This window comes from Camelus dromedarius, chromosome 15 (genome assembly GCF_036321535.1).
Source record: "Camelus dromedarius isolate mCamDro1 chromosome 15, mCamDro1.pat, whole genome shotgun sequence".
NCBI lineage: Eukaryota > Metazoa > Chordata > Mammalia > Artiodactyla > Camelidae > Camelus > Camelus dromedarius.
In genome coordinates, this window is record NC_087450.1 from 8433239 (window position 1) to 8461093 (window position 27855).

At 40.3% G+C, this 27855-nt stretch overlaps 1 protein-coding gene across 1 annotated transcript; it reads right to left on the minus strand.

Moving 5' to 3' along the window:
- Nucleotides 1-1272: 1272 nt before the first annotated feature.
- LOC135322967 (meiosis 1 arrest protein-like) lies at nucleotides 1273-14663 on the minus strand. The gene is made up of 4 exons (XM_064494224.1): nucleotides 14608-14663; nucleotides 7500-7793; nucleotides 2251-2432; nucleotides 1273-1526 (listed from the first exon to the last, which is right to left on the minus strand). Exons 2-4 carry the CDS (start codon nucleotides 7741-7743, stop codon nucleotides 1347-1349), a joined length of 606 nt encoding a protein of 201 aa, XP_064350294.1. The 5' UTR covers nucleotides 7744-7793; nucleotides 14608-14663; the 3' UTR covers nucleotides 1273-1346.
- Between the last annotated feature and the right edge of the window lie 13192 nt (nucleotides 14664-27855).

Sequence of the window (27855 nt, forward strand, 5' to 3'; positions counted from 1 at the left end):
TTATCTGGCTTTCTCATGCCTCTGGGTCTCCTTTTTGAGTGCCCTTTTCCTCTTCTTCCAGTTGGTTAGTTCCTATTTGTTCTTCAAGACTCAGTTTGAGTATTTTCTCTTCTAGAAGGTATAGGATTATTGATGACTTACGTAGGATTTATTGGAAGGGACATGGGTGCCAGTGATCACTGGGTGGGGGTAGGCAGGCTTGGGACCTCAGGGCCGGGAAGCTGGTGATTGAGAACCTATTCTGAGGAAGTGGGGAAGATACAGGAGGTGGGGCATATGTAAACCAAATCTATAATCCTCTGGCACATGCTCCATTGTTCCATCAAACTTCACTTACAAAACACAAATTCAAAGATAAAATTATTAAGAACTCCGAGAAAGTAACCAAAGAGCATTCAATCCTAAGTATAGGGCCTTTCTGAATACAAGGCCCTGTGTGACTGCACTGGTCATAAGCCCGTGAAGACAGCCCTACAGAGAAGTCTGTTCATACAGCATTGGTTTTACTAGAAAATGTAATAAACCAAACTGTTCATCAATAAGCAATTAAATAAAGAAACTGGTCCAACCACACAGTAAAAAAGATCATGCAGCCAGCAGAAAATGAGACAGGTCTATAGATACTAACACAGACAGCTGTCCAACATACAAAGAGGATTATAGAATATTATGTATGTCATGATCTTGTTAAAATACTTCTATCTCTTTATCGCTCTCTCAATCTGTCTCTCTGTCTAATGGGACATTAAGAGGGATACCCCAATATCTTAAAAGCGATTAAAAAAACACAGATGAACTTATATATAAAACACAAACAGACTCACAGAGATAGAAAACAAAATTATGGTTACCAGGGGAGAAGGGAGTGGGAGGGGATAAATTGGGAGTTCGAGATTTGCAGACACTGACTGGTATACATAAAATAGATAAACAAGTTTATACTCTATAGCACAGGGAACTATATTCAATATCTTGTAGTAGCTTAAGGTAAAAAAGAATATGAAAATGAATACATGTGTATTCATGTATGACTGAAGCATTGTGCTGTCCACCAGAAATTGACACAACATTGTCAACTGACTATATTTAAATAAAAAAAAGTGATTAGAGGAGGAAGGAATTTTTACTTTTTTATATCTATAATATTACATGAACATACATTGTTTCTGAAATTAAAAATATGATTAAAAAATTCAACACTTCACACCTAGAAACACCTGTCTGAACCACAGTGAAGTATGTTGGCTTCATTTCATTTCATGACATAAAAATGCCATGGAAAATAATCTTCCTAACCTGTAAAAGACTGCTCATTAAAACCTCTGCCATTCTTTTTACCTTTTCCTTTAATTCTTACCATCGCTGCTGGGCTCTTCAACAGGGGATGCTGAGTCCATACAGCCAAGGACTCCCTTTGTGATCTCAACCACCTGAAGCCTCCTGACCCTGACTAGGTCTGTATCTTTCAGTCCTTCCTCCAATTGTTTGACCACCTCTTTTCCAGGCTGTGAAGTCAGAACAGTAATCTGGAAATAAATCAAAGAATCACATGGCTACTTTTCCTGATGTACAGAGTGAAGGACAGAAACCCTGCAGAAATCTGTGGTAGTGGCTATTGTCTTTACGGCAAAGAAGAGGATTTAATCGTAACTTGCAAATCAAATTTCATTTGACAGATTCTGGTGGGAGAGGTCTGGTGGGCAGATCATCACAGGACCCTTCCAAACAGGCTGAGCCTACCCCAGAAAGTTACCAGTGAGAGGCCATCAGTGTATTTTAGTATTTTTAGGGTTGAATGAATCACTTGCAGTATTTCTCCTGCTTAAAGTGCTTTGATTTCACTAGGAAACAAAGGAAATAGAGTCCTTAAATTCCACTCACTAAGTATCAGAGATCCTATATGCTGTTTTCTCACGGTGGTGCCTCCATGTAGATTTCTCTCCTTGCTCAACCAGGATCCAGGTTGAACTCGAAACTCCGGAAGGCAAGTATTAAATATAAGCAATTCTCTTTTGTACTTAGACACTTCTAATTGATGAAGAAGGATGCAAATGAAAGCATAATTCTTTAAACTCATTTGTTTGATGCCTGATGTTATCAGAACTCAGAGTCAGTCATGCACCCAATGGAGTATCTGTCATGACCTTCAATGTGTATCAAACAGAGAACAGGATAAGGATGACTAACAATGAAGGATCCAGATGGACTGATGGGAAGACGGCTTAGAGTCCTGAGGGCAGCATCTCTTACCTCCAGGGAAGTGTAGGTCAGAGCTGCACCCGTGGTCACGTGTCTGCTGTACTGTTTGAGCTGCTGGAGCCCATCCTCTACTGCCAGCTGCAGAGAAATGCCTTGTGGTCTGAAACAACCTTCTCTTTGCAATAAGCGGAGTTCTGAGATGCAGGCCTGCAGCCTCGCAAAGTTCCCTTTCACTTGCTGCAGAGAAAATACCAACCAAAGATGCAAATCTTTAGTGACCTAGGTTTCAGATTAACTGTCTAACTTCATGATCAATTACTCCTCAGGAGTACTTTTGCCTCCCTGAAAATCTGTTTATTTGACCAAGATCTACAGAATGCCTATTATGTTTTAGGCACTAGACCAGAGGAAGGAAAATTTGCAGTCAAAGGCTTTGATTATGTGGAGTTACTAGAAAAAGGAAAGAACGTGTTTTACATATTTACTCACCCAAAAGAACGTTCAGTTGTGACTGTTAGTTTTTGTTTTTTCAAATTGGATAACTCATTTTTAATTTAAAGACACAGGTTAAAAGTGGAAGAATAGGGAAATATATCCTGTGCAAATACAAACAAAAAGCAAGCTGGAGTCACTATATTAATATCAGACAATGTAAACTTAAGAACAAGGAATATTACAGAAGTTAGAGAGGGACATTTTTGAACACAATTAAAATTTTTTTTTGTATTTTTTGGGGGGGTAATTAGGTCTTATTTATTTATCTTTGATAGAGGTACTGGGGATTGAACCCAGGGCCTTACGTATGTTAGGCATGCACTCTACCACTGAGCTATACCCTCCCCCACTCCATTTAGTTGTGACTGCTTAATTTTACTTTGGGGTAGTTTAGGCAAATTGGAGCCCTAGCAGCATTGCTCTTAAACATTATCTTCATTTCTTAGTCAGTCTAGGCACTGGGAGCTTCTCTATTCAAGAGTGATGTTTTGCCAGAAATGGTTAATCATTTTAGAACTGATAAGGTCCAACCTAATCTACTCCTCAGGATCAGTCACTCCAGTAAAGAAGAGATGCTTGGCTTAGTCTGCAGTCAGGTCAAGGAAACAACATGTAAACCTCCTGGTTCTCCTCACCCTCCTCCACAAAAACTTGCTTTCAGTAAGTAATCTGATTTAATTAGACTCTAGATCAATGTTACATTTCCTAAGCATATATGTATTTTGAATAAGTGTCGAGTTAAAATTTCTGACATTATTTGAATAACATATGTATATTACATATATATATCTTTAAGATGTTTAAAGAAATAAAAGAGGGTATCAAAACCATGAACAAAGAATTAAAAAGCTATCAAAAAAGGACCAGAAAGATTTGAAAATGATCAAAGAGAATTTCTAGAAATTAAAATATAGCAATTAAAAAAACTTCAATGGGTTAACTGATAGATTAAACACCACTAAAAAGACAACTACTGAACTGGGGAATAAAACTAAAAAAGTACCATAGAACACAGCCCAGAGAGCCAAAGATACAGAAAATACAAATAAACATGTTAAGAGAAACGGAGGAAAAAGTGAGATCTAATATTTGTTTAATTAGTTCCCCTTTTTAGAAAGCTCTGGTTGACCTAAATCAGTACCCAGACTTCAGCCAACTTACAGACCCAGAAAACCTTGAATGAAGGGGATGTGGGGCTCCCTTGGGGAAGGACCCCAGTACATTACCAAAAATTTACGCTGTTAGTCTTTCTCCCAGCCTTTCCCAAAGGGACCTACAGCCTTTTACCAGGGTAACTATATATCGAGGAAAAGGGAATGATCAGACCTTGCAGGGTCTATGGGACACTGGCTCTGAACTGACACTAATTCCAGGAGATCCCAAACATTATTGCCCACTAGTCAGGGTAGGGGGCTAATGGAGGTCAGATTTAGACCCCTGATCTAATCAACGAAGGTTTAGATCAGGTCCAGTTGTTCCCCAAATGCACCCTGTGGCCATTTCCTCAGTTTTAGAATGCAAAATTGGAATAGACATACCTAACAGCTAGCAGAATCCCCACACTGGTTTCCTGACCCGTGGAGTGAGGGCAATTACGGTGGGAAAGGCCAAGTGGAAGCTCCTAGAACTGCCTCCACTTGGGAAAATAATAAAAGTAAGAGTGCCTTCCTGGAGGAATTGCAGAAATCAGTACCACCATCAAGGACTTGAGAGATGCAGGTGTGGTGATTTCTACCACACCCCCCTTTAACTCACCTATCTGGCCTGTGCAGAAGACAGAAGGATCTTGGAGACTGACAGTGGATTATTACACTAGGTGGTGACTCCAACTGCAGTTGCTGTACCAGATGTGGCTTCATTGCTTGAGCAAATTAACACATCTCCCAGTACCTGGTATGCAGTTGTGGATCTGGAAAATGCTTCTCCATTCCTGTCTATAACACCCCACAGAAGCAGTTTGCTTTCAGCTTCAAGGCCAGCAATACACCCTCACTGTCCTACCTCAGGGGCATATCAGTTCTCCATAATTCAGTTCACAGGGAGTTTGATTGCCGCTCCCTTCCATACGCTATCACACTGGTCTATTACATTAATGACATGGTGATTGGACCTAGTGAGCAAACTACTTTAGCAACTACTTTAGACTTACTGGCAAGACATTTGCATGCCAGAGGGTAGGAAACCAACTGGACTAAAATTCAGGAGCCTTCTACTTCAGTGAAATTTCTAGGGGTCCATTGGTATGGGGCATATTCAGATATTCCATCTAAGGTGATGAATAAGTCTGTTGCTTTTGGAGTAGAAAAGAGAGATCTAGAGGTCAAGTTTCTTTTTAAACAGAAGTTCAACATCATTCTACTTTTAGCTCGTCCTTCATTCTTACCTCTACAAGTTGATTTTGCCAATCCTAAGCCTTTTGAGAACCAGGTGGTTTAAATTGCATTCTTCCTTGGGTTTCCCCAGTATTGACTTGAGATTTAGCATTCTTGGGACTGTTAAATCAATGATTACTTTTCACCTGTATTATAGCTTCCAAAATTTCATTTTTTTAAAAAAAATTTATTTTTATTTATTTTTTTGGTGGGGGGAGGTAATTCAGTTTATTTACTTATTTTTAGAGGGGGTACTGGGGATTGAACCCAAGACCCTGTGCATGCTAAGCATGTGCTCTACCACTTGAGCTATACCCTCCCTGCTCAAACTTTCATTCTGATTTTTTCTCCTCTTATTCAGCAAGCATTCAGAATTCAAAATTCAGAGGTTACATGTTATGTAGAAAAAGTCACCTTTCTATTCTAATTCTTCAGCTAACTGGTAGGTTCCTAGAGGCAATCGATATTACTAGTTTCTTAGGTATCTTTCCAGAGGTATTTCTTTATGTGAAAGAAAATATAAATAGTAAACTTTATCTTTCTTCTTACCAAAATAGAAGAGATTATGATACTCTCTTCTTGATTTTTTGCATAGTATATTGGGCAATTATTTCACTCAATAGATAAAAAGCATTGGTTTTTATGGCTACATAGTATTCCATGAAGAGATGGAACGTAAGTTTATTTAACCAATTCCCTTTTGATTGATAGCAGGTTACTTCCAATCTTTTGCTACTGCAAACAATGCTGAAACAAATAACCTTAAATCATTTTTGCACATATGAAAACATATCTGTAGGATAAATTTCTAAAAGCAGACTTGCTAGGTTAAAGGGTGTGTAAATTTTGATACTGTCACCAAGTTGCCCACTATAGAAGGTGTCAGTTTCATTGTGCAGTTGATTCTATCCATGGAAGATTTTTGTTTTTAATTTTTCAGTTCTAAAATTTCTATTTTGTTTTTCTTTACACTTCTATTTCTTTGATGAGACCTTATATTTTTCCATTTGTTCTAAGCATGTTTATAACTGTTTGCTGGAGCATTTTTATGATGGCTGCTTCAAAATCCTTTTCAGGTAATTCTAACATCTGTGTCTGTGTTGTCTTTTCATTCAAGTTGAGATTTTCCTGGTTCTTAATAATCATAAGTGTTTTTTTTTAAATTGTATTCTAGACATTTTGGGTATTATGCTATAAGACTCTGGATCTTGTTTAAATCTTACGCTTTAGCAGGCCTAGTTTAACACTGTGCCAGAGGGGGAAGTAAGGTTTCCACATAATTATGCCCAGGTCGGGGTGTGCCTCTATTTGACTTCTGATTATATCCCAGGAGGGAGGGTACGCTGTTACTTCTGGGTGGGGATGGAAGTTCAAGTTTTTCATATGGGGCCCATTGACACCCTGGGAGTAGGGAAGCTTTATTACCACCAGGATTTCCAGTAGGAAAAAAGTCCTAACAGTCCTAGCTTTTCACTAGAACTTCACTGACATCACCCTGCCTTGGAGGTAAAAAGGTGCCTACCTCACTGCCACTCCCCACATGGCCTCCACTCTGCCTCCTCCGACATTACCTTAAAAAGGAGGTGGGGGTGAGAGATACCTTGTTATGTTGGATGGGGTGCGGGGAGTCCAGGCCTCCGCACAGCTTCCATGGACACTATGAGGGAGGAGGTCACGTGCACACTAGGTAGGAATCAAAGGTCTGGCTCTCTGTAAGTCCTTTCTGACTATCCCAGCAGCAAGGCTGCTTCAGGAAGAGGATGTACCAGGACCTCTGAAGTCTTTCCCATCTCTGTGACTCTGAACGTGGTAAAGGGGGAGAGTGATGATTTACATTAGTTTGAGGAAGAAAAGCAACAGCTGTCTACATGTGAGGGAGCTTTGCAAAAGCATTGGGCCCCGGCCCAGCCTTTGCTTTCTGAAACCCTACGAGGAGTTTCACTTGAGTCCTGCGTGCAACTGTAGAAAAAATATTTTAATGTTGCTGCACAGTTAGGGCTTTCTGAGAGAAAAAAAAATCTCAAACTGGGTTAAAGGACAAGTCTTGGAAATTAAAGGGTGATTGAATAGCCAGAGACCTCTGAAGAAATTTAAGAGATTTATTTCCCTGTGTTTGCATTTCAAAGGGGGACGGAAGAGGTCAGTTCCTTACATTCCAAAAGACTGTAAATGCCAAGGTTTCTTCCACTCTCTCAGGAGTGGAGGGGATAATATGTGGCCGATTCAAACTCCCGTATTAGTAATTTTGGGGTTCCTCTTCTGCAGTAATCCCCCCCCAATATATAGGATGACATCAGGCTCTCATTGTGGTGCCTGTGGGGTATTGGAGATGGGGAACGGGCACAGTTATTGCTGTAAGAAATCTCTCAAGAAACTGCTGCTCCAGAAACCTCACGTCTGCTTTCAGGAGAATATGAACAAATACAGATATACTCAACACAAAGGGGAGGATGCACTCATGCTGATTTTGTACCATGTATAAGCTGAAGAGGGACATGCGGCTGGGGCCTACCAAGTTGCAGGCCAGTGAGAAGAAGTTCTGCAGAGCCTCACAGAGGTTGGAACAGATGTCAGCCCAGGATGGGAGAGTGATGTGCACGATGAGAAGCCTTGGAGGTTGCTGGTAAATCTGCATGCAATGAGAGGGCCCTTTGCCAGTAGTTTGCCCATGATACATGGCAGCCCACCAGATGTGGAATTGTAGCCACACCTGGATATTCTCTACACCTACAGGGTAGAAAAGAGAAATCGCTGGCTTTCATAAACCTGAATTACATTATATACTCTGTTGAAACAATGAACACAGGTCTAGGTGACTAAGTCTAGAAAGCTTCTCTAGGTACTAATGCAAGCTTCTCTAGGCTATTCCATCCCCCCCCCCACTTTTCTTTCTTTTTTTTTTATTGAGTTATAGTCAGTTTACAATGTTGTGTCAATTTCTGGTGGACAGCACAATTTTTGTCATACATGAATATACATATATTCATTTTCATATTCTTTTTCACCGTGAGCTACAAGATCTTTAATATATTTCCCTATGCTATACAGCATAAACTTGTTTATCTATTCTATATATACCTTTCAGTATCTACAAATCTCAAACTCCCAGTCTATTCCTTCCCACCCGCCTCCCCACTGGCAACCACAAGTCTGTATGTCTCTATATCTATGAGTCTGTTTCTGTTTTATATTTAAGTTCATTTGTCTTCTTTTGTTTTTTCAGGTTGCACATATAAGCGATCTCATATGGTATTTTTCTTTCTATATTTGGCTTACTTCACTTAGAATGACATTCTCCAGGGACATCCATATTGCTGCAAATGGCATTATGTTGTCATTTTTAATGGCTGAATAGTATTCCATTGTATAAATATACCACAACTTCTTTATCCGGTCATCTGCTGATAGGCATTTAGGCTGTTTCCATGTCTTGGCTATTGTACATAGTGCTGCTATGAATACTGAGGTGCAGGTGTCATTTTGAAGTAGGGTTCCTTCCAGATATATGCCCAGGAGCGGGATTACTGGGTCACATGGTAAGTCTATTTTTAGTCTAGGCTATCCCATCTCAACAGCTCCCATGGGACCTAGATGTTTGCCTATAATGTAAGGCTGAGAATGCTTAGAGATGTTGAATGGAACTAATCAAAAACTCAAACTTCAGTCTCAAAGAAAGCTATCTGCCTTTATAGAATCTGATCTTTATTAGCATTTATTGTACTGTATTGTAATTTGTTTCTAAGACTGCCTCTGCCACTGTACTGTGAGCTTCCCAAGGATGGAGGACCTGTCTTGTCAACTGTATTTATCAGAGCTTAGCACAGTGTTTATTTGGGACATAGTAATTCTTTTTTTTTTTTTTTTATTAATAGACTTTATTTTTTAGAGCAGTTTCAGGTTCACAGCAGAACTGAGCAGAAAATACAGAGTTCCCATGTATCACTCCCCACCCACACATATATACTCCCTTAGCCTCAACATCCCTCATCAGTGTGGCATATTTGGTACAATCGATGAACCAACATGGGCACATTATTATCAACCGAAGTCCATAATTTACATTAGGGTTCACTCTTGATGTTGTACATTCTATGGATTTTGACAAATGCATAATGACATATAGCCACCACTATAGTATCATGCAGAATAATTTCATTGCCCTAAAAATCCCTTGTGCTACATTTATTTATTCCTCCCTCCCTCCCTCCCTCTCCCCACATCCCTGGAAACCATGATCTTTTTATTGTTTCTGTAGCTGTCCCCTTCCCAGAATGTCATTTGGTTGAAACCATACAGTTTGTCGCCTTTTCAGACTGGCTTCTTTCATTTACTAATATGTCTTTTAAGTTTCTTCCACGTCTTTCATGGCTTGATAGCTCATTTCTTTTTTTATAACTGCACACGTTTTTAAATTTACATATATATGGTGCATAGTAATTCTTAAAAATGAAAATATAACCACATTTTCCCCTTTCAGGACCCATTCAAGACCCATTCCTCACTTCAAGCTTTTCAGTGAAACAAAACCAAATATACCATTCATTTCAGTGCATTTGCTCATGCTGTCTTCTCTACCTCTGACACCCTTGCCTTCTTTGTTTACTGCCTACTTACACTTATCCCCAGGGCTCAGATTTTGGAAAGGAGAACAAATGGGAACACAGAACAAGCATCAGCAGTGAGACGGGAACACCGTTACAGACGCCCAAACATGGAAAGGGTTACAAGAGGACATAATGAACAGCTTTATACCAGTAAGTTTAATAAAATGGACAAATTGCTAGAAAAAAGATATTTAACCAATACTAAATCAAAAAGAAGATTAAAATACCTAAATAGTCTCTAACCACTGAAAACATTTAATTGGTAGTCAAATATGTTCCCCAAAAGTATCTGTAGGGCTACTTGATTCCACTGATGAGTTTCATGCTACTCTCAAAGATCAAGAATTTCAATCTTCAACAAATTCTTTCAGAAAATAGGAGAGGGCACAAGACTCATTTAATTTTTACTAGTTTAGCATAACCTTTGATACCAAAATCAGATAAAAGTATTACAATAAAAAATTATAGGACAGCCTCATTTATGAACTGAGATGTAAAAATCCTAAAGAAAATATAAGCAAATTGAAAAACAGCAATATTATAAAAAGAATAACACATCATGACCAACTTGGGTTTATCTCAAGAACATAAGGTTGACATGGCTTTAGAGACCGTCACTGTAATTCATCACGTTAAAAAATCATATGATCAAAAATGGAGAAAAACTCAACATTTATGCCTGATAAAGAAACAATCTTAATATATTAGGAAGAGATGGTAGATATAATCTGATCAAATATGTTTACAAAAGTCTAGAGCAAATATCATTTTTAATGGTGATGCTGAAAGTTTTCCATCCAAGACAAGAGCCCACTATCGTCAATTCTAATCTACACAGTAGTGCAGTTAGCGATAAGGCAAGAAATAAAAAGAAAACAAAAGGGGTTACAATAGAAGAAATGAAACTGTCGTGCAGATGATATGATATTTATATAGAAAATCTAAAAGAACATATAGTTTTATAATTTTCCCCAAGGCTCTCCTTATCTTTCACTAAATTTTATTTTTAGAGATCTGCTATTTTTTAAATGCTTAATGGCATCTTTTTACATTTCATTTTTTGTTTTGTTGCTAAAGCATAGAAATAAAATTGATTTTTATATAATGATTTTGTATTTAACAACATTGCTACACTGTCTTACTAGTTATAATAACTTATCTATAGATTCTTTTGGACTTTTTGTTCACAATCATTAATCTGTGAATAATGACATGTATTAGGATGCATGAACAAAGTCAGATCATAGCAGCAAAAAGACTATTTATTAATAGTCTTGTTCACAATTACCCTAGACTGCAAACAATGCAAATTTCAATCAACATTAGAATGGATAAATTCTGTATTCACACAGCGAGGAAAATGAATGACTAGTTACATGCAATGTGGATGGCTCTAAGAAATAGAATATTGAATAAAAGCAGCAAGACACAAAGAAATATATAGTATGATTCTATCTACATAGATTTTAAAGATAAGCAACTATATTGTTTAGGGATGTGTACATAATGCTAAAACTATTTTTCAAGAGCAAGGGGATGATTATGACAAAAATTAGTGTAGTGATTTTCTCTGAAAAGCAAGGAGGGCATGATTAGAAAGGACAAAAGGGGAGGTTGTGGGATGTCAGCAATGTTCTATTTCTTGATCTTTATTGTGGTTACAATGGGTACTCACTTTATAATTATTAAACTACGTGTTCATAGTTTATGAAATTTTCTCTAATATGTTATATTTAACAATAAAAATATTTCAAAAAGAACACTGGACAATCATACAAGAATATATTTTTTAAATTAAAAAAAAAACACAACCCCACCTCTGGGAACTGAAATGATTCTGCACAATTGTTTTTTAGCTAAAGAATTCAGGGAAAATAAAAGCTTCTTTGATCTCCCCTAGGTCCGAAAGAAAGATATTCAAGATAATTTTCAGAAACACTTCGGAACTTGGGATTTTTAAAAATGATCTAAGAGTACATAGATAGATGTGTTTCTCAAAATGAATCTGTGAAGTTATTTCCTTTCAAACTTTCCGTTTTTGGATAGTGGAATTCAGCATTTGTTCATTCAACAGTTTTTTACTGAGCTCCAATTGTGTGCTGTGTACAGCTGAGCAAAGAAGTAAATGAATATGCTAACCTATTGGAAGTAATCTTGAACCAGAAATCCAAATCAATGAGTAATATATATTTACCAAGAAAGCACATATCATAAATACCTTTTAACTGTACTTTTAAACTAAGTGCGTGAGATCATTGTAATGCTGAGTTTGAGGCTGACACACAGAGTCACATAGACAAACAGGTAGCCAGACAGAGACCTTATTTGATGTAGAATGGGATTCTGTTCTCCCTGTCCATCTTCCCTCACATCTGAAACTTCTGTCATTTTAGAGTACAGGCAGTTCTAATTTTACATGCTTCCAAGATATACAAATTTCAGTTATGATAGTTCAGTTAATTAACATCACTCCCCCATCAACACAGTTCTAATTTCAGTTACCAAGGAATATTACTCATAATTACATAAAAGTGCAAGCCACAGTCAGCTCTTCAGCCCACCAGTCGCTCCATAAATAACACATGCACATCATGATCAGTGATCAATCATGTCACCTCTTTCAAAGTTTGCTGGTGACTGGTCACTGCAGAGCTCTTACTCAGTCTCTGTACAGACGGCAGAGCATATTTGTTTTAATTACCTCCTAGTGATCACTAGTTTCCTAGTGATAAAACCACACCGACGTCTTACAAAAATAGATAACTGAAAGAGGGAATTGGCCAGCAAAGATGAACGTGGAGCAAAGAAACAGTAAGTGGTAACACTGAAAGTGAGAGTTGACTTTAGATGGAATCACAGAAGAAAGAGCTGACTGTGAGAACACTGACAGCAACGCTGTTTAACAGACTTTTGATGAGCAAAAGAGGAATTTAGTAAAGGTGAACTTAGCAACACAAGTGAGCAAAGTGGTTGTGACACAAAGTATAAAGCTGCCCCAGAAGAAGCGCCACTGGCAAAAACACTTCATGTTAAGGGAACTCTGGGAGATATTTTACAAAATTGAAAGTGCAAAGGATAAAATGCTGGAAGTTGATCCAGACTTTTAGAAAGGAATAGAACAATTTGGTAAAAGGCGTAAGAAAGACACTTGCTCTACAAGTTACACCATGAGACGAAAGCAAGCACAAGGGCTGCTCAAACTATTCTTGATTAATTTTTTTTTACAAAGAAAACACTTTCTCAAGTTTCTAATATTTTCAATGACAGTGCACTAAACAGATACTAGTTCTACCATTTTTCATTTCCCTGTACACTTATAACTGACAGTAAGAGAGTTTTTTTTTAACATTTTGACAATTTTGAGAGATTCCAAAACAGATGTAATTGTTCCCATTGACTATTAAGATGACTTTGAATGGTTTCAGCTTGCATGGTCATTTTTAGATCCCACACTTACATGCAATTCCAAGACTGTTCTTTCAATGAGATAAGAAGCAACCCTCTTCCTTATCCCCTCAAACATGATCAGTTAATGCATCTGATGCATAGTACTAAGCAGCATCTGACTATTTCTGATCCTAGATTCTCCACTTATGCCAAGAATGCTCATTTATTGGTGTCCTCCTGTAAATTGGTTAAATCTGGGCCTTGAACCCCCAAAAGGTATAGTTACTCCCTTACCCAAAACCCTTCAATGGCTTCTAAATACACTTGGAACAAAACCTGAAGTCCTTGGCTCCAAAATTCTGCACGTGTCTCCTTCCCAAACGTCCAGCCTCATGCCATGCCCTACCTGGCCAATTCCCTTCCCTACACCACCCCATCTGCCCCTGGCTTGCCTTTCAGCTCAGCAAAGGCTGTCAGCCTTTTGCTGTGGATCCTGACCCCGGATAGTCTTTGCAGAGTATTCCCTTCCTTAACCTTACTCATGCTTTAGGTATCAGACTTTAGGTCTGAAGAGGGTAGGGTCCCTTTACATGCCCCTATAACAGAGCCTATACAATGCTTTTTATCGCCCTTAGGACATTTTGCATATGATAAATGATTCAATGGTTCACCCTCTCACAGGGCCACGTTAAAAATTTCATGGATCCTAGGGGGGAGGGGACAGCTCAAGTGATAGAGCGCATGGTTAGCATGAAAGAGGGTCAGATTTCAATCCCCAGTACCTCCTATAAAAATAAAAGTAAACGAGTAAACCTGGGGTAGAGGTTATAGCTCAGGGGTAGAGCACATGCTTAGCATGGATGAGGTCTTGGGTTCAATCCCCAGTACCTCCATTAAAAAAATAAAATAAATAAGTAAATAAACCTAATTACCCCCTCAAACAACCTTAAAAAAATACTAAATGAATAAACCTAATTACCTCCCCCAATAAAAAAAAAATCATGGATCCTAAGCACTTTTGCTTTCATGGGCCCCTTCCTCACTTAAAAGAAAAACAATTAAAAGATCTTCTTGGAGGGTGGGGCATAGCTCAGTGGTAGAGACCATGCTTAGCTAGCATGCGCCAGGTCCTGGGTTCAATCCCCAGTTCCTCCATCAAAATAAATAAATAAATAAAATAAAATAACACCCCTCTTCCAAACACCTAAACCTTTTCTTCGACCCTAAGGATTCACTGGTTTCTTCTGACTTCACAGAAAGTTAATACATTCTCATGGGCCCCTCCTCCTCAAGTGTCCTGGCCCTCGGCAGGGCGCCCGCCCGCAGGCCCACGAGAGGCGGCGGAGGAGACACGCCTGCCCACCCTGCCCTCAGAGACCTGGCGCAGGGCGGACCGGACCGCGCTGGACTCGGGCCTCTGGGCGTCAGTCCCGCCCCGGCAGCTGCCCCCGGGCCGCCCACACCTGCCTGAAGGCAGGCCCGACCTCTGCCCCAGCCCATCCCGCCAGGCGCTGCCCACAGCCGCCCGCCGCCCTCAGCCATTCCCCTACCTCGAGGCGTGAGAAGCGCACAGATCCCCTTTCTTCTCACAGTCAAGAGACCGGCCCCCCAGAGTGTCCAATTCTTGGCCAGCGCCCGCGCCTGTGCCAACGAAGGCGCCCCCCTCAGGCCGGGCGGCTCACTGCAGGCGCCACCTCAGGTGGCGGCTTCAAGCCAGGGGCGCCAGGGGCGCCAGGGAAGCAGCCCTTCTTTGGATATTATATTAAAAAAATTTTTTTTCAGAGGGGTAAAGAGGTAATTAGGTTTGTTTGTTTGTTTGTTTGTTTATTTACTTAATGGAGGTGCTGGGGATTGAACCTAGGACCTCGTGCATGCAAGCACTCTATCACTGAACTATACCCTCCTCCTTCTTAGGTAGAGGGTTTTTAAAAAAAAAGTATATATTTTATAATGTCATGTTTTTAAAATTGAAGTATAGTTGATGTATGATATGTTATAGGGATATAATATAGTGATTCACGATTTTTAAAAATTATACATCATTTATAGTGATTATAAAATATGGGCTCTATTCCCCATGTTGTACAACAAATCCTTGTAGCTTATTTTATACCTGACAGTTTGTACCTCTTAATCCTCCACCTCCATCCTGCCCCTCCCCCTCCCCTCTCCCCACTGGTAACCACTAACTAGTTCCTTCTCTACATCTGTGAGTGTTTCTTTTCTGTTATAGTCACTAGTTGTATTTTTTCAGATTCCACATGTAAGTGAAGTAGTATTTATCTTTGTCTGACTTATTTCACTAAGCATAATGCCCTCCAAGTCCATCCGTGCTGCACACCGGAAGCTAACACAATACTTTGAATCAACTGTACTTCAATTAAAAAACAAACAAACAAAAACCAACCCATTTAAAATATGGGCAGAAGAACTGAATAGACATTTTTCCAAAAGCGGAAATGCAGGCGGCCCATAGGAACATGTAAAGTTGCTCAACATCACTAATGTCAGGGAAATGCAAATTGAAATCACAATGCGGTATCATCTCACCCTGTCAGAATGGCTATTATCAAAAAGATCACAAATAACAAATGTTGGCAAGGATGTGGAGAAAAGGGAACCCTTGTACACTGTTGGTGGGAATGTAAATTGGTGCAGCCACTATGGAGAACAATATGGAAGTTTCTCAAAAATCTAAAAATAAAACCACCATATGGCTCATATATCCACTCCTGGGTATATATGTGAGAAAAACAAAAACATTACTTCAAAAAGATACATACACTCTGCTATTAATGGCAGCATTATTTATAATTGACAAGATATGGAAGCATCCTAAGTGCCCATCAATAGATGAATGGATAAAGAAGATGCAGTATATATATATGCAATGGAACACAACTCACCCACAAAAAAGGATATTTTGCCATTTGTGGCTCTTCGTTCATTTTTTTCCTCACTTCAAAAATCAGAATTTTGTCATTGGCATAAACATTTCCATTGCATCAAAAACAACAAAATACTTAAAAATAAACTCAACCACGAAGGTTACCTATACTCTGATAATTATAAAACACTGATGAAGGAAACAGAAGATGATACAAAGAAATGGAAAGAGATCTTGTGCTCATGGATTGAAAGAACCAACACTATTAAAATGACCATATCACCAAAGCAATCTTCATAGTCCATGCAACCCCTATCAAAATATGACATTTTCCATAGAACTAGAACAAATAATTCTAAAATTTATATGGGACCATGAAAGACCCCAAATTGCTAAAGCAATCTGTTGTAGTTCTTTTTTCCCTCTTTCTTCTTTTTGTTCTTTTTTCTTATGGTTTGATGACTAGCGAAGTTCTTTAAAAGCTTTAACATATGTAAAACTGGTTTGGTGGTGCTGAATTCTTTTTGCTTTTGTTTATCTATGAGGCTTTTGATTTCTCCATCAAATCTGAACAAGAGCCTTGCTGGATAGACTATTCTCAGTTGTAAGTTTTCCCCTTTCATCACTTTATATCATGCCACTCCCTTATGGCCTGTAGAGTTTCTGCTGAAAATTCAGCTGGTAACTTTATAGGAGTTCCCTTGGATATTATTTGCTGCTTTTCTCTTGATAATTTTAGTATTTTCTCTTTATCTTTAATTTTTGTCAATTTGATTACTATGTGCCTTGGTGTGTTCCTCTTTGGGTTGATCCTGTGTGGAATTCTCTGAGCTTCCTTGATTTGAGTGACTGTTTCCTTTCTGAAGTTAGGGAAGTTTTCGGTTATTATCTCTTCAAAAATTTTCTCCAGTCATTTCTCTCTCTCTTCTCTTTCTGGGACCCCTATAATGCAAATATTAGGGTGCTTCATGCTGTCCCAGAGTTCTCTTAAACTATTCTCATTTCTTTTCATTCTTTTTTCTTTTTTCTGTTCTGCAGTAGTGATTTCCACTAATCTGTCTTCTAGCCCGCTGATCCATTCTTTTGCCTCATTTAGTCTATTCTTGGTTCCTTCTAGAGTGTTATTCATTTCAGTGATTTTATTCTTCAACTCTGTTTGGGTGTTCTTTATATTTTCCAACTCTGCTAAGAACTTCCCTCTGTACATCTGTACTCTTGAGTTCTCTGAGCATCTTGGCCATCATTACTTTAAACTCTTTCTCACATAAATTGCCTGTCTCCTCATCAGTTACTTCTTCTGGGATTTTATCCTGTGCCTTTGCCTGGGAGATATTCCTCTGCCGCCTCATATTGTCTGTCTTTCTATTTGTATTTTTAGGTAGGTTAGTTACATTTCTTGACCTTGGAGAACTGGCCCTCTGGGAGAGGTCCTATGTGTCCCAGCAGCACACTCCTCTCTTGTCACCCAAGGGCCAGGGTCCAGCCCGTCCCAGTGTAGAGTCTGGCCTGTGTTTGTGCATTCCTTCCACAGGCTTTGGGGTTGTTATTTTCTTACTTTTGATATTTGCCCCCTGGTGGATGAGGCTGGACTAGAGGCTTATGCAGGGTTCCTGGCGGGAGGAGCTGGGGCCTGCCCACTGCTGGGTGAAGCTTGGTCCTGGACCTCTGGTGGGTAGGGCGCTGTCTAGAGGTGTTTGTGGAACGGGAGGTCTGCTGATGGGTGGGGCTGTGTTCCCACCCAGTAAGTTGTTTGGCCTGAGGCTTCCCAGCCCTTAAGCCTACAGGCTGTTGGGTGGGGCTAAGTCTTGGTGCCAATGACACAATCAAGATGTCAGCCTCCAGGAGAGCTCATGTGGATGAACACTCCGGGAATGTCCATCACCAGCTTTTATGTCCTCAGCATAAGCCACAGCCACCCCCTACATCCTCAGGAGGACTTCTAAAACAAGCAAACAGTTCTGACCCAGGTTCCTATGAAATTGTTGGGCGAGAATAGGTTCTTGCCTCGTGCAGGACAGAATTCAAGAGCAAAGCATGGCAAAGTGAAGGCAGGTTTATTTAGAGACACACACACTCCATAGGCAGGGTGTGGACACTCTGACTCAGAAGGGAAAACAGCTTAGGAGATACACACTCCATAGGCAGAATGTGGGCCACATCAGAAGGCAAGAGAGAGAGAGCGAGCGCATCCACGAGGTGCGGAGTTGTTAGGTTTTGTGGGCTTGGTTATTTCGTATACTAATGAGCAGGATGATTATTCCAACTACTCTAGGGGACGGTCAAGGTTTTCCAGGAAATGCCCCCACCCACTTTTTGACCTTACATGGTCAGCCTGGGAACTGTCACAGCATGTGTGGGTGCACCATGAGGCTCAAGGTCAACTGGAAGTCAAATCTTCTGCCATCTTGTCCTGTCCTCAATTGCTATGTAATTCCTCCAATGGCTGTGCCCTGTCCCCTTTCCTCCCACTTCAAAATCACTGACTCTGCCCTTGGACCTAGTAGATGCAAGATTCTGTGTATGCTTCCCAAGAGAACGAACTGTTTCCCCCAGTTCTGTGGGCTCCTGGGGTTAAGCCCCACTGGCCTTCAAAGCCAGATATCCCGGGGTCTCCTACTCCTCCCAATGCCAGAACCCCAGGCTGGGGAGCCTGACGTGGGGCTTAGAGCTCTCACTCCTGTGGGAGGGTCTCTGAGACTCAACAAATCTTCAGCTTGTGGGTCGCCCACCCAGGGGTATGGGGCCCAATTATACCACGAGCACGCCCCTCCTGCCGTCCTGCTGTGGTTCCCTCTTTATGTTTCCAGTTGAATACACGTGAAATTCTGATGTGACAAAATTTACATTATTAATCAGTGTGGAAAGGACACACTATTCAACAAATAGTGCCGGGACAATTGATTATCCAAATGCAAAAGAAAGAAAGAGAGAAGGAAGGAGAAAGGAAGACAAACATTGGACGCTCCCATTCCTGGCACCGCAGAGGACTAAGTATCACAGAGACCGCCCCTGATGCAGCGCAACCATAAACGCTGGATGCAACGCTTCTCACACACACACACACACACACACACACACCTGTTTATTTGTGTTGTCTGAATGAACTGGTGGGAAAGGAAGGGAAAGCCTCAGAAGCGAGAGAAGATATTAAATAATGATTCCCAAGGCACAGGTGACAGCTAGAGCCAGCATTTGTGAAGCCAGCCCCTGGTGGCCTGAAACCAGGGCTTACAAGGCCATAAACAGGGGCAGGAGACAAAATCTGGGGTTGAGTAGAGAAGGTTGGCATGAAAAACTATTCCCCATACACGTAAAGCCTGGCTTCTCAAAGAGTAACTCCCCCCACAGAGTGAACTTCACACAGAAAAAGGGCCCTGCAGAGGGAAACGGTGAGGGTAGAAGCCCACCTCATCCTTAGTTTGGCTGTAGCGGGGTGGGGGTGGGGGAATCCTCACTTATAATTCTAAATAATAAGTTTGTATTCACACAGATTTGGGGGCAGAATGTATACCATGTGAGTGGCCCAAAAATTCCAAGACAAAAATGTAAGTTAAGGTGATCCAAGTCAGTACAGCACTCCTGGAAACCTGGCCAAACTAAACATAAACTCCTCTGGGGAAAGTAGCTTAATCCTAGGAATCTAATCATTTCTAGAGCTACACCTCCAAGCACCATGAGGGCACAAAGTCACTAAACACACAAAGAAAGAAGCTGCCATAAACTATTCAAACCTGCAAAGATTACTGATATTGGAATGTTACAGTATATAAAATGAATATGTTTCATTTATTTTTAACAACAGAAAAGGGGGTTTAAAGTATAGAGAAGGAACAAGAGAGCAGATTCCCCACAAAGTAACTGTTAGATTAGTATCTGATTTCTCAACAGCAATGATGAAAGCCAGAGGTGAAAAATACTATCTTCAACAGAATAAGAGACAATAACTGTCAACCTTTTCCAGCAAAATGATTCTTAAAAAATGAGGGTGAAATAAAGACATTTTCACACAAATAAAACTGAAGGAGTTTGCTGTTACTAGATGCTGTATTTGTGACCTGTTTCTGGATAAGAAATGATTACAACCTCAGTGGCTTAAAAGAAAACATGCACTGTCTCACGGTTTCTATGGGTTGGCAGTCTGGGTAGGTTAGCTGGGTCCTCTGCTCAGGATCTCACCAGGCTGAAATCCAGGTGTCGTTCAGGGCTGCAGTCTCACCTGGGCTCCTAGTCCTCTTCCAAGCTCACCGGTTATTGACAAAATTCTGCTCCTTGCAACCACAGAACTGAAGCCTCGACTACCAGAGGCCCCGTGGCTGCTCCACAACGGGGCAGTGTGCTTCTTCAAGGTGAACAGGAGACTCTCTGACTTCTGAGGAAGCCTGAACGCTTTTAAAGGGCTCACCTGATTAGGTCCGGTCCACCCGAAATACCCTTCCCTTTCATTAACTCAAAGTCAACTGGTTTCTTGAGTCTTTACCTGGCCAACCTATTTAAAATTTCAACCCCAGCCCCTCATCACGGCACTCCCTCTTTCCTTTCTTGCTTCTTTTGTGTCCACAGCACTCACGCCTATGGAATCTTACAACATATTTGTGTTTATTATGCCTCTCACTCCGCTAGAATACAGACCACTTGACTTCGTGGATGCTTGTCTATTTTATCCATCACTGTAGGACACTAACATATAGAACGATGTCTTGATCAGCTGACACGCCACAAACACATACATACATTTATTTATTTATTTATTTACTTATTTATTTATTTATTTATTTATTAAAAGAATTGATGGGCATTTTATTGTGGGTCAAGAGCACAGATTCATCTTCATTTTGTTACAACTGATACTTTTTTTAAATTATTGAAGTATAGTCAATTATACTGTATCAATTTCTGGCGTACAGCATAATGTCCCAGTCATGCATATATATACATATATTTGTTTTCATATTCTTTTTCACTAAAGGTTATTACAAGATATTGAATATAGTTCCCTGTGCTATATAGAAGAAATCTGTTTCTTACCCATTTTTATATATAGTGGCTATCATTTGCAAATCTCAGACTCCCAAATTTATCGCTTCTAACCCCCTTCCATCCACTTCCGTAACCCTAAGATTGTTTACTATCTCTTAGAGTCTGTTTCTGTTATGTAGATGAGTTCATTAGCGTACCCTTTTTTCTTTTTTTTAGATTCCACATACGAGTGATATCATATAGTATTTTTCTTTCTCTTTCTAGCTTACTTCACTTAGAATGATGATCTCCAGGTCCATCCATGTTGCTGCAAATGGCTTATTTATTTAATGAATAAATTAATGAATGACACAAACCTTGGAAAGCTTTGAGGAACTCAAACACAGAAACATGTAACAGAAAGAGTTGAAGATAACTATGGTAGACATGAAAAAATATTGTTCATTCACACACACACACACACACACACAGCCAAATGGTTCTGGCTCTCACTACATCAGCAAACCCCTTTACCAGATACATAACATAATCGCAGGAGTGCACTGCCATCGTGTTCAGGAGTCTCCGCACACTCAGGAGGAGGAGACTGTGGAGAATGTGCACACAAGGGGGCGGGGACCTTGGGAGCCACCTAGAAGTCTGTCTACCACGAATCCCCATCAAAGGAACCTCTAAAGCATATACTTCAAGATGGAAGGAAAATAATCCCAGACAGAAGATCTGAGACATAAAAAAGAAGAGCGAGCAGAGGAAATATGAAACACATGGGTAAGTCGACGCAAATATCAGCTATTGAGAATAACAAAATACCTGATTTGTGAAATTAATGAAATAATATAATTAAATTATCGGGTTACAAAAGTATACAGCTTCAAAGGGAATGATTAATGTTGAAGAATTCTAAGATCTATGTATTGTTTAAAAGAAAAATAAAGATATTGATTAAAGACACTGTTAAACTAAACATGCAGGTTAAAATTTTTAGACTAACCAATAAAGAGCAGAAATAGATGGTATACTTTCAAAACAAGAGAGGGAGGTTTAAAATGGAAAAATTACCACACCGCACCCTAAGAAGCTCCTTCCCAGCCTCCTCTCCTTCACTCAGGGTCAGACTTGTCTCACAGTCTGGTGGGTCTCCCAGCTTCTCCCAGCTTTTCCCAGCTTCTCCCAGCTTCTTCCCCATTTTCCCTCATAGCTATGTCCCCTATCAATTTATTGACATTTGCTTCTCATACGATGTCCCTGGATGAACACAAATCCCAAATTCATTTTATAAAATGAACATATCCATGACAGCAAAACCAGACAATGGCAATACAAGTAAGGGAAAGGGCAGTATAGGCCAGTCTCATTTACGAACACAGTAAAAAGTTCCAAACCAAAACACGAGCATACTAAATTTAGCAATGTATATGAAAGTAATACTCTGACCAAGTTGGTTTAAAAGCAAGTTTGGTTTAATACTAGAAAATCAATTAAGGTCTGGGAAAAGAAACAAGATTTATAATAGTTGAAAGGGAAGAAAGAAATCTGTTATTATCCCTAGATGGTGTGATGTTCTATGTGGAAAAACCAAAAGAATCTACAGACAACTTATTAGAATTAGAAACCTTAATAAAGTTGTTTGATATATGATTAATATATGAATTTTAAAATACCATGTGCAGTAGCATAAAAAGCAAGGAATTATAGTAAGACGTATGCACGATCTTTATGGATAAAATTATTTGAAATTTTATGAAGGTATTAATAAGATTTCAATAGATGTAAGTACACCTTGTTCATTTTTAGGACAACACATTATCATAAAAACGTCAATCCTGCCAAGTAGATGTAGCAAAATCCCTAAAGGATTTGTTTCTGTGAAATTTGAAAAACTGATTCCAAAATTTATGTTGATGAGGGGGAGGGTACAGCTCAGTGGCAGAGAGCATGCTTAGCATGCACGAGGTCCTAGGTTCAATCCCCAGCACCACCATAAAAAACAAAACAAAACAAAACGAAAACCTGTTGATGAACAAAGACCCCAGAAAAGAAGCAGTGGGCTCTCACTCTGAGAATTCACCTGCCTTATCACATGACTCAGCATCCAGGAGCAGCTGGTCTGATACATTACCTGGGCAGTTACTGTACCAGCTGGGAGACAACACCCTGTGCAGCTGGGGTGCTGTCCTGCAGCCGTGTGGTATATGCCTTGGGCCAGAGGACACTATGTGGTGCTGCCTCCCCCAAAGCCAGGAACCCTAATAGACCACCGGAAGGACCTTTACTCCCCCGTCACCAGAACACAGGGCTCGGTAGGTTTGGAGATCCTAGTGCCCAAGAGATGAACACTTCCATCTGAGAAATGGCTATAAAGTAGAAGCTGGAGCTGTCCCCAGGCTAAGCTGAGCTCTCATGCGTGGAGCCAACAGGAAGAGGAAGTGGTCATTACACCCAACAAGGTGACTGATTGTTCCTTGGAACTGACAAGCAGAAGGCAAAATCCGAGTGAGGGCTGGGAGTCAGGGGGAAGGCGGCGAGTCAGGGCAGGGGTCACAGAGGTCAGTCCATCTTGTCTAGATTTGTTAGTCAGGCTGAAGTATCCCAGAGGCTTTGGGCCACGTGAGGATCTCGGGCAGCTTTAGGGGCAAGAGTTATCACACCGGAACTGCTAAAATGTTTTCCAGAAATGCCATCTAGCTCCCTTGCCAAGCTCAGGTAGAGCACTGGGACTGCACCCTGTTTGCTGTTCTGCGGAGACACGGGGGTGGGGGAGGAGGAGGAGGAATAAAAGCCAGGCAGGTTGTTGCCTGAAGGAACACAGTGAGCAGCAGACCCCCTGCCCCAACCCCTTCAGGCAGAGCCAGCTCCTCCCCACCCACCTTGAAGAAGAAGCTGAGGAGCCAGAAGATGAAACGATATAACCAAGAGAATCTTCATGATCTCCGTGTACACAACGCCAGGGTCCCCAGAGTTCACAGTCACACCTGTGAGAGGGAGAGACAACCGTAGTGGAAAGCACAGTGAGAGGAGGAAAGGGTTAAACATGGCTCTAGGATGTGCAAAGAGGGGAGGGCCCTACCAGCCCTGCCCGGTGGAGGTGACCAGACACTCGAGGTGGTGCCGGAAGTCAGGGATCTGTAATTCACATGAATGGCGATATCCAAGCCAGGAAGCAGACTTACGTATTTGAAAGTGCGGGGTGAACTTTAGGGGGAACACGATGGATGGTGTTGGTACTGGAAAATACTGGGAGAGAGGGAGTCGTGGGTGATGAGAGTCGGAAAAAGGGTTGAAGGGGAGACGTGAAGATGGGGTTGAGAGAAATAGAGGGCGCACAGATGACAAAGGGTGGAGGTTAACAGCTGGCTCTGGGGACACTGGGAATATTTCATGGTCAGAACATGCGATGAGATGTGAAGGACTGGGAGGAAGCCCTGGGAGTGGAGGAGCAGGGGCTGCCAGAGGCAATTACCTGTCCCTTGAAGTCTCTGGGCAAGCTTCCCAGTGAATGAGGCCAAAAGCAGTTTGCTGCAGTCATAGTTCTGGTTGAAGGTCAAAGGTCTACCAGCCCCTGTCAGGTGCTCCTCGTCAATGTACCCTTTCTCTTGCCTGAAGGAAGACACGTTGACCACTCGGGCTGCCCCCGCCCGTTGTAGGGCCCCTGGGAGGAGAGAGGGCCACACACTCTCAGGGCAAGGCCGGGAGTTCGCGCCCACGCCCGCCCCCCGGCCTGCTTCTCCATGAGCCCCCGGGGGAGCGCGGCCCCCCGCGCAGGCGCCCAGGTGAGGCGCGGGGGAGCTGGGTGTGACCGAGGCTGCGTTTCCGTTCCAGCTGCTTCCCTCACGCTTTTCCTCTTGTTGTAGTTCAGTGTGTCTTTTGTTTGGTTTGGGGGTTTTGTTTTTTGGTCTTTGTGGGAGTTTTTTGGTTTCTTTGCCTAAAATAAAAGTGGGGTTTTGCCTTGCTCTTCTTCCACCTGCCAGCTGGAGGTAATTGATCCTGGTTCATATTTTTATCTCACTGAGGGCTAAGTGGGGGAAGGAGAGACAGGAAATGCTGTGAAAGCTGTCTTTCACACATTGATACATTCAGTCACTTACTTACTCATCACACAACTATCCATTAGGCCCCTGGACTATGGCAGACACAAACTCCGTGCTAAGGACATATGGGTGCTAAGTTTAGGGGACAAGAAACGTATGCAGAGATACTTGGGAAAGTGGGGCTTTTAAAAAAATTTTTAATCTACCTTTAAAAACAAGGAAAGTATAATTACTCTCAAGAGAACAAGTGAAATCTTAAAAAAAGAAAAAAAAGGAGTATCTAACGCTAATCAAAAAAGAAGTCTGGATTATATAAAGTATGAAAAATACTAGCTGTCACATATGAGTTTGCCTGTTGTTTCAAAATGCTAAAACTGTCTTGAGCCTACATTTAAAGGAAGAATCACAAATGAAGAGTTGAGCGGAGGTATCTAGCCAAAACTTGTTTTAAAGCTAAGTTGATATTTCTTGGCTCTTCAAATATCAGTCCTTACCTACCAAACCTATCACTCTTTATTGCTGCCATACCAAATAATTTACATTTGCCTGAGCATGTCTTGCCTTTCTTCCTGCCACACATTTTTTCTAAGCCATTACCTCTGACTGGGATCTTCTTTTATTCCTCATGCACCAGGCAAAACCTGCTCACCCTATAAGCTCAATTCCAATGTCTCTCCCACTAGAAAGTCTTTTCCATTTTGGAAGTAAAGCTAAGGGCTTTCCAACCATGCTTTCACAGTTCTTTGTATATCCTTCCTTGAACATATCACATGGCTCTGATTTTTAAAAAAACCATGACTGTTTACTTGCAAGGCAGGGATGGATGTACGTGCATAGATATAGATATGCATGTTTATATGGGTGTGTTTGTGCTTGATGCATAGGAATCATTTAATTCATGTTAGTGAAGCTAAAATAGAAGGGCGAGGGAAGGTGGAAAGTAGTAAGTTTTATAGTCAGATATTTTTAATGCTACTGAAACATAGAAAAGGGAAAAAACATTACTATATTTGGTCTAGAAAGGATGGGGAACAGAAAGATTCGCTAAGTAAATAGCATTTGCTTTCTCTGTAATGAACAAACAATTTCTTTTTTTGGTATCTACAAAGATGTAAAAGCACAAATACTCTGTTGAATCTCTTTGTTCATATTTCACTCTCATTTTTTTTCTCTTTTTCCAAGTAACTTCTGCTCTAAATGAGATGGAATTTCTTTACACTTAAAACACAAACTTAATGTGTCTCTTCCTCAGGGAAGGAGTGAAGGAAGTTCTCATTAACCTTCTGATTGGTGTCACCCAGAGTGTCACACTCTCCACTTCTAGAAAGTGCCAAAGAGAGTTGGTCAGATGTCACAATGTTAAAAGAGATGATTTTTGAGATCCTCCTCAGTCATGTCTCCACATATTTCCCATAAATTTTGGAATAGTTTATGTCCATCATCAAACTAAAGAAACAAAACATGCTTGAAGCCAAATATAAATGTAAATTCAAACGATCATTGCTAAAGGACTCATATCTTTGTTTTATCGATGGTATTAAAAGACAATCTTTTTACTTATTGTTTTGAAATAAAATGTACTCTTTGTAGAAAAGGAACTTGGCAGAGTAATTAGATGAAGGAATATAAAGGTTTACCTCTCAATGTGGAAATACATATTTTAAATACCCCAACATATAATTATATATAATACCCCAATATATAATATATTTGCCATTCTAGTGAATGGTAGCCTTTGATGGTAAACTCAAGGTTCTTGCCATTTCTAAAGGTTTTTTTTTTTTTTAATTTTTCTTCAACATATTACTTTTTAAAGCCAAGATTAGTACTTATTTTCAAGAAAATCATTTCTGCTACTAATTAATTAGCTGCTATAGAAGAAAAAGTGTTTTATTGAGTATTGATGCAGGAAAATTAGGCTTTTGGGGGCTGGAGTTTCTGATTAGGCTGCTCTACTTCAGTGTATTTAATGCAGATACCCACCAATTGCTCAGCAACCTTTCCATGGTCAACATCATAAGAGTCTTTCCTGCAGTAGGTCAGTCCTTTCTTACCTGCCCACCACTCCCTTACACCCACCTGGTAATAATGAGCCCAGTTCTTCCAAGTCATATATAATAATCACATGGGATCAGATGTCAATTTATGATAAATGCCTCAAGAAGGAGCAATCAATGATTTTACCACAAGCTTCCCACTCCTCCCCAAAATACACATTTCTCAAACTGCTCCTATTATTTCTTTTGAGGAGAAGAAAACTTTACAATTAACTAATTCAAACTATATAGTAAAGCAACCATTCTAATATGCATATTCTTTCAACCAAAGAGGTATTTGTCTGATTTGTCAAGAGAACAGTCTTGAGAGGGGAGTGCCTAATCCTAAACAGCGTCTTTTTAGTAACATCTGGGCACACAGAGAGAAGACTGCGGGGGTAAGTGAGGATAGCTCCTTGGTTCCCTTAAAATCTTATCAATATATATAAAACTAGCATTATGTATAATTTATACTTTAGGCGTTAAAAAAGGAGGAACACTTAAAATTACTAAAAAAAAATGCACCCACTGCCCTCCCCCAAACTAGAAGGCCCTTATAGAAGGAAATAGAGGATAAACATGAATACATTGAGAGAGTCAGGGTAAGTGGGCCTTAGGGACATGATGCATAGGTCAGGATAAAGCCTTCTCTTATTTTTCCTTTCAACCATGATATGTATAAAGGATAACCCTACCAGTTCTTTTCCATTACTTCTTTCCCTTCTCCTTACAATATTAAATATTGTAATTATAAAATATTTTTTGGAAAGAAAAGGGTGTTGGAGAATGGAAGAAAAGGGAAATGCTGCCCTCATTTGAGAAAACACAAGTGAAGGAGTAATTTATGTATTCTTAGATGTTCCTTCCTCT

What these genes read in the sequence shown, in the direction of transcription:
- LOC135322967 (XM_064494224.1), bottom strand. Translation starts at nt 7,743, where the DNA reads ATGTATCATGGGCAAACTACTGGCAAAGGGCCCTCTCATTGCATGCAG. An exon ending in CATCCTCCCCTTTGTGTTGA is followed by an intron (nt 2,433 to 7,499) that starts GTATATCTGTAT and finishes CTCTGCAGCAAG; the next exon opens with TGAAAGGGAACTTTGCGAGG. An exon ending in TGACCTACACTTCCCTGGAG is followed by an intron (nt 1,527 to 2,250) that starts GTAAGAGATGCT and finishes ATTTATTTCCAG; the next exon opens with ATTACTGTTCTGACTTCACA.